At 34.4% G+C, this 8,010-nt stretch overlaps 1 protein-coding gene across 1 annotated transcript; it reads left to right on the top strand.

Annotated features, from left to right (window-relative positions):
- Nucleotides 1–527: 527 nt before the first annotated feature.
- LOC132803056 (receptor like protein 22-like) lies at nt 528–4,244 on the top strand. Its single transcript, XM_060815235.1, has 2 exons — nt 528–3,825; nt 3,976–4,244. The coding sequence occupies exon 1, from the start codon at nt 665–667 to the stop codon at nt 3,788–3,790; it is 3,126 nt and encodes a 1,041-aa protein (XP_060671218.1). The 5' UTR covers nt 528–664; the 3' UTR covers nt 3,791–3,825; nt 3,976–4,244.
- Nucleotides 4,245–8,010: the final 3,766 nt, after the last annotated feature.

The raw sequence follows: 8,010 nt of genomic DNA, 5'->3' as shown, positions 1-8,010 counted from the left end.
TAACCCAAAAAAAATAAAAAAATACTAATTTCATACATCTTTAATTTTTCTTTATTTATTTTACATAAATTAATTATTAGAAGCTTTTTATTTCATTTATTATGGGGTTATTGCAGTTTAAAGCACTTTTAGCAACCATCTCTGTTACTAAATGATTGTTCGTCTAAAAATGAATGATACGAACTTGCTTAATTTCTTGTGGATTATGATTTCATTCAAATGAATTAATTACCTAAATAATAACCTCTTCTGAAGTAATTATATTAGTGATAATATTTTTATCTGTGAGAAAAGATTTTTGTGATGTAGAAGCAAAGAATGACAACTAGCTAGGGTCGTACTCGTACATATATAACGACAAAATAAGGTCACTGCCCGTCTTCCCCTTCTACTGGATTAGTCTTAGCAAAAGAGTTTGACTTTCGGGCTGGCCATCCAATTCTCATCTTCTTTGGGTAGTGAAAATTGCAAAATTTGTTTTAGGTCACTCTCTCCAATAATATCTTCCTCAGATAACAACCACCCTGTTCAAGTAATAATAATATAACACATCTAGAAATTAAAGGCTTTGTATCTATCTATATAAAGCCCCCTTAACCTTGCATCCCTGCACAATTCAAGCACTACTTGTACGTTCAAGTAATCCATCTACCTCTCTACCAAGATGTGGAAGAGCATCATCAATCACCAAAAGCATCGCTACTCTCTCATATTTTACTTCATCATGATCCTCTTCACCATCATCATCTCCTGTTGCTGTCCATATGTCTCATGTTATTCCAATGCCTCTACCACTTCCTCTTCACCAAGATTATTATGCCTCCCTCACCAGCGCTCTGCTTTGTTGCAGTTCAAACATGAGTTTTCATTTCAAAAACCCAACTTCACTTCTTATCGTCGTTTGTGTTCCATATATCCAATTTCTTATTACAGCGATATTTTCGAGTCTTATCCAAAGATGAAGTTTTGGAAGGCAGAAGAGGATTGCTGTTCGTGGGATGGTGTTACTTGCGACTTCAAAACTGGACAAGTAGTAGGCCTGGACTTGGCTAACAGCTGGCTTCAAGGACCTTTGCATTCCAACAGCAGCCTCTTTAAGTTGCGTCAACTCCAAGAGATCAACCTTTCCTTCAACAACTTCAGTTTCAGCCTCATCCCTTCTGAGTTTGGTCAGCTTTCCAGGTTAATAAATCTCAACCTCTCTTTCTCTATGTTTTCTGGGCCTATCCCATCTGAGATCTCATTTCTTACCAATTTGGATTCTCTTGATCTGTCTTCTTTTGAGGGTTATGATGAAACTACTCTTTTACATCTCACAAAAATAGACTTCACAAACATCATCCAAAATATGACAAATTTAAGTCAATTTCACCTGCACCAAGTTGACGTTTCATCATCAATACCTGAATCCTTGGCAAATTTAACTTCTTTGACATCTCTCCATCTTGGTGGATGTGGATTACATGGCAAGTTTCCGGAGAATGTCTTTGTCCTTCCTAACATACAATCCATCCATCTACCATGTAACTATCTTCTATCTGGATCCCTTCCACAATTAATTGAACCTTCTAACTCTCTAAGGCGGTTGACTCTTGACTACACAAATTTCTCAGGGGAATTGCCAGAAACAATTGGCTACCTCAAGTCCTTGAATCAATTATCTCTACGGAATTGTAATTTTGTGGGGCCTATTCCTCCTTCAATTTGGAACCTTTCTGAGCTAACGTATCTTCAGCTTTCATTGAACCACTTCAATGGTCATGAACTTCCATCTACATTGGGAAGCCTTGCAAAACTTACTGTTCTAGCCCTTGATTCTTGTGAGTTTAGTGGTGAAATACCCCTTTCACTTGGAAACCTCACACAGTTGCAATATTTAGCACTTTCACAGAATGGTTTTAGTGGTCAAATTCCTTCATCGCTTGGAAATCTCAAACAGTTGCAAGATCTGATTCTTTCAAATAATAGTTTTAGTGGTCAAATTCCTTCATCGCTTGGAAACCTCACAGAACTGAAATTTTTATATCTTTCTTTTAACAACTTGGGTGGAGCCATTCCTTCATTTTTGTTTATGTTGCCTTCTTTGAATTGGTTGTGTCTGAATGACAATCAGTTTAAAGGCTCTCTTTCTATCCAAAATATCTCTTCTTCTCAACTAGAGGTTTTGGATTTGCAAGACAACAAATTAAATGGACAAATTCCCCAGTCGATGTTCAAATTGGTGAACCTAGTATTTATTTCCCTTGCCCTCAACGACTTAAGTGGCACAGTTGAGTTAAGCAAATTTGCGAAACTGGTCAAGCTCCAAATGCTATGGCTTTCGTCTAATAGGCTATCTATAACAAACTTGAGTACAACTGAAGTACTTCCAAAGTTTCAAAGGCTAGGTTTGTGTTCATGCAACATAAGTGAATTTCCAAATTTCCTTAAGGCCCAAGATCAATTAGAGTCACTAGATCTTTGTAACAATAGAATTGAAGATCAAATTCCAAATTGGTTATGGGGTGCCAAAGGGAAAATGAAATTGGACTACCTAGACTTGAGAGGCAACAAGTTGCATGGAGCACTTATTGTTCCACCATTGTCCATATCCTACTTCTACATCTCATACAATAATATTAGCGGAGGAATTCATCCATCATTTCAAAAGTGGAGCAATCTTAAGGTCTTTGACATCTCTAATAACCGCTTTGGAGGAACTGTTCCGAGATGGTTGTGCAACTTCAGTAGTTCTCTAGAGGCGTTGAATCTGAAACGGAACAATTTTGAAGGGAGTCTACACCAGATGTTCACATGTGGAGGCATGCATAATTTGAAGTTTCTAGACCTCAGCCATAATCAGTTTCAAGGACAGCTTCCACATTCTTTGGTTAACTGTAGTGAGCTACAAATTTTAAATCTTGGGCACAACATGATAAGTGACAGATTCCCTTTTTGGTTACAAAATTTGCCAGAGTTGCAAGTTTTGGTGTTACGTTCGAATAAATTTTATGGTCCAATATGGGATCCAAATAAACTTTTGGGTTTTGTAAAGTTGGGATTTGTGGATCTAGCTTCTAATAATTTTAATGGAAGTTTACCATCAGAGTATTTTAGAAATTGGGGTGGCATGATGGTTAAAGATGTTAATCAAAAGATGCCATTCTTCACATATTTGAGAGATTCTTCATCCAAATATGCGATTTTTTTTTACACTACATCCCTAGTGATCAAGGGAGTAGAAATGGAAGACAAATGGATCTCAAGTGCCTTCACATCCATTGACCTATCAAACAACAAATTTGATGGAGAAATTCCTAGTAGCATAGGAGACTTGAGGGCTTTAGTTGCGCTCAACCTATCCAGCAACAGATTCACAGGAACCATCCCATCATCTTTTGGAAAAATGAAGGAGCTTGAATCCTTGGATCTCTCAAACAACAAGTTGACTGGAAGAATTCCTCAACGGTTGGCAGATCTCTCATTTCTTGCATATTTAAACCTCTCTCGAAATCAACTCACGGGCCCGATACCACAAGGCGGACAGTTGGATACATTTCCAAGTTCATCTTTTGAGGATAATCCAGGATTATGCGGTTCTCAATTATTGTCAAAGAAATGTGATGCCAAGGAGACACCAATTTCGGATGTAGAATCAGACGACAGTTTTACTTGGATACCGATAGTAATGGGATATGGATGTGGATTAATGGTTGGATTTATCATCGGATATGTCACCCTCTTTCAACAAGGCCCAACTGCTCTGTTTTGGTCAAGTTTCATGGGTAGGTATTTCTACGCACGCTGGTGAATTTGGAGCATAACAGAGATGTAAATTGTTGTAAGGTATTTTTATTTTTTATTTATTTATTTATTTATTTATTTATATATATTTTTTTAATGTCTTTCTCATGTGTTTTGAACAATAATTAAGTAAGGAAAGATCATGTAATTAAATTCAATTGCTACTAATTGCTATTTTACTCAATTCAACAGCAAGAATCACCGCAAACATGCAGAGGAAATCAGAATCTTCACGGTAGTCATTGACAACTAGGCCACTGATGGATGATAAACACTTGGTCAAGCTGCTGAATATATGTATACGTATATATATATATATATATGTTATGTTTCTTTATTTTGATTTTCCATTTTCGTCTTTTGTTATACTTGTGTTGATACAATAAAATGATACATGTATTAATGGTTGAATCATATACTCATTTTCCATATTTTTGCTTTTTATTAGTTATTTTTTTATATCAGTTTTGTTAGACTTTCTTCTTTATGCTCTGAAGTCCATAGACCATTTTCTTTAAACATGAGCTTGAACCTCCATTCAATGAAACCCCAAACGAGCTTGTTAGCAAGAGAGATGAATCTCACCTCTACGAATGAATGAACAATTGAGTAAACCTGGCATTTTACTTGAGCCTATTTGGGAGAACATCCTTCACGTGTTTGCTCAAGGAAATATTCCCAGCTGATGGTGAACAACTCCTTTAACTTCCCAATCCCACATGTTAATAAAAAGGTAAAGAGTATGCAAGGCAGCCACTTTGGTATTACTGATATTATTATTTTTGCAGCATATACATGTACAGGTCGAGGGATGATGAAGAAGCTAGGTTTGCAGACTGGTACTTGACTTCTTATCAGATGATTAAGGAGTTGAACATTAAGCAGTACTTGTCGCAGATATATATAGCTTTAGCAGTGTATATATATGTATATATACGTATGCATTAATACTCACAAATTTTACATTGAATTCTGTATGTATGTGCTATATTAGTCTTTTACATTTTGCCAAGAAAAAACATATATGTGTGGAAACTGGGAAAGTTTTTTCTTCTGCATTTCAGTTTTTTAAATGTTTCGAGATACCCTTTTTGATGCAGTAGTTTATTTATTTATTTTTGTGCTCAATGCTAAATGCTGAGTGTTGTGGCTGTTTCAAATTTTTTTTTTTTTTTTTTGGTTGAATTTGGCTGCAATGATGAAGAACAATGCTTTAAGCTTGCTGTTGTAGCCATTTTTGGTCCTGACTTTGAGTATTGTATGGTATTTTTAATTTCCCTAATATTCAATCAAAGGCTCTAGCTGTTATTGAAGTAGCTTTACTTCTACTTCATCAAACTCACTTAACTTAGCCCAAGAAATTTCGATTGTTTATTCCTACCTTGGAGACAAAATGGTATATGACTAAATGTGTTTCCAATATTTGATGTTTGATAATGTAGTGTATGCTCCTCTGTGAGGAAAATTCAACATAAAAAACCTCCATCAGTAACTATAATGAATTGTAGAAGAACCACACAACATGATAGGCTTACGCAATGTTTGATTGCATTTTCTTTTTCACATATAACATTAGACATGGGCCACTAATATTGTTGTTTGAGAAATAATAAGTCTTTAAGAAATGTTGTTTTTTACCCAAAAATAGTTTTTTTTTTTTTTTCATGGTCAAATAAGTTTCATGAATTTGATCGTTTATTTGGGAGGAGGCTTGAAGTACTTCTTGATTTTCATTTGGTTTTAATAGGTTTGGAGATTTGTTTACAAGTGGAATCCAGGTGGAATTGAATTTGGATTGGAAAATGATGATAACGATGGAAAGGGGGGGGGGGGGGGGGGGGGGGGGGGGGGGGGGGGTGGTGGGGTGAGTGAGATAAAAATGTTATCACGGTTTTCTTCGAGTAAGCCAATCGAATTTATTTCCAAGCTCAAATCTTATAAAGTATTAGTTCAAACAAAATCTCCCCCAGAAAAAAGGAAAATGAAAAATAACATATTTTGATGTAAATACAGATTGTGAATAAGAAACATGGATTTAGGATTAAAAATGGACAAAGGTTCCTTAGCATTTAGTGTCTTTTCACCAATTTGTAAATTTTAGAATTTAGTGGGTAACAATAATAATAATAAACCTCAATGAGGCTCGCTCAAAATAAAGGCTCCTAAAGTGCATTTCATCTATCTCTCCCAAATTGATAAGAATTCATTGATGCCTCTAAATTTCAAAAATGATCATTTATCTTTGAGATTTGGATAAAATAGAGTATATTATTTTAATATATATTAATTATGTATATTAACATATAAAATAAGGTTTGGATTAAATAAAATACTTTATAATTGTGTACATTAAGAATTAATGATAAAATAAAGTTTTGATGTTTATTTTTAAATTGAAAGGTAAAAATAGATTTTCATTAATCAAGTTAGCCAAGAAAAAATCAATTTTGGAAGGTGTGAATGATGATTTTTTATATAGATATTTAATATTAAAAGTAAAAAAAAAAAAGATTTAAATGATGCAATTACATTAGGCAAATAGCAAAAATGGTAGGAGCTAGTATTTATAGAAAGAAGATGAATGAACTATGTATATATTTATTTGGCAGGTGCGTGTGTGTGCGTGTGCGTGCGTGCGTGCGTGTGTGTGTATGTGTGTGTGTTTGTGCTGTTGAATTTGTTGAACTATGTATATATTTATTTGGCAATAATGCAGAGGATCACGATTTGAGGCATGGACAGCAACCCATGTTTTTCTACACCCAGAGAAGAAAAAAGGGTGATGGAGAAGACGTCAATTCGGAGAAAGTTGATGGGTTTTGGAAGATTATTCGAGCTGATATATCTGTGAAGGAAGATGGGCAGATTATTGGGTTAAAAAACAGACTGGAATTCTCTGGAAATCACAGAAGTGGAACTCAGTGGAGGATGAATGAATACAGACTCAATCAAAATGAAGAGGAAAGCAACATTACTGAGGTAAATAGATATGTAAAGATTACAATAATATATATGTATGTAGGTGATTATATTTTTTCATCATTATATTTTTTATTTTTGTTGTTTTTGCACGTGGATATGTGGGTGGTATGCAGGACATATATGTACAGGTCGAAGGATGATGTAGAAGCTTGGGATGAAGATTGGTACTTCTCATCAGATGATGAAGAGATAAAACTAAGTTAAAGGATTAGGCAGCAGTAGTAGTGATAAAAACTCAGTTAAAGATTAGGCAGTAGTAGTAGACTAGTAGCAAATAAACTTAGTTAAAGATTAGGCAGTAGTAGTGGTGGTAGTAAATATTTGGCTTTAGCAATACAAATGCATGCATAGTCTCAAATTTTACATTGGATTTTGCATGTATATGCGTCTTACTTTATTTGCAAGTTTTTTTCTTCTGCATTTCAGTTTTTTATATGTTTCAAAATACCCTTTTTGGTGCAGAGTTGTTTGTTTATTGTTCATTATGGTACTTAATGCTAAACACGTTTTGGGGTTGTTTTAATTTGTTTTGAACTGCTATTTTTTCTATCGCTTTTGTTGTTTTTATGAATTCGGCTGGAATGGTGAAGAACAGTGCTTTAAGCTTGTTGCTCTAGCTATTTTTAGTCCTGACTTTGAGCACTATATGGTGTTTTGATTTCCCTAAAACATTCCAATGAAATGGCTTTTGCTTCTACTTCCTCAAAGTCATCCCTGAAAAAGGTTTTATGAGTTCAAAACTTTTTTAATGTCATGACAATGGATTATTAATTCCTTCCTTGGAGACAAAATTGTAGAGTGTTAAATGTGTTTTAAGTACTTTTTGCCTAGTTCCAATATTTGATATTAGATAGTATAGTGTATGCTTGTCTTTGGTGATGTCTCTGTGAAAATGCAGCATGAAAGAAGCTCGATTAGCAACTCCAATGAAGTTTAGAAGGATTGCATATATATATATATTTTTTTTCATAGGCTTGCTTACCTCATGGTTGTATTGCATATTCTTTTCCACATATACCATTAGATTTTCAGGTCGCTACAAATATGTGGTTCTTTGTTTTATTTGGATTTTTAATTATTCACTGTAAACTCTTGTCTTGAAAAAGGCTAATAAGAAAGAAACTATATTCTTATTTGAAAAATAATAAATATGTAAGAAATGTCGTTTTTATAACCCAAAAAACAGTTTCTTGTATAAGTTACGGTCAAATAAGCTCCAGGTATTTGATAATTTATTTGGGAGGA

This window comes from Ziziphus jujuba, chromosome 3 (genome assembly GCF_031755915.1).
Source record: "Ziziphus jujuba cultivar Dongzao chromosome 3, ASM3175591v1".
Taxonomy (NCBI): Eukaryota; Viridiplantae; Streptophyta; class Magnoliopsida; order Rosales; family Rhamnaceae; genus Ziziphus; species Ziziphus jujuba.
Note: the sequence above shows the minus strand (reverse complement) of the source record. Positions and strands in the feature narration are given on the sequence as shown.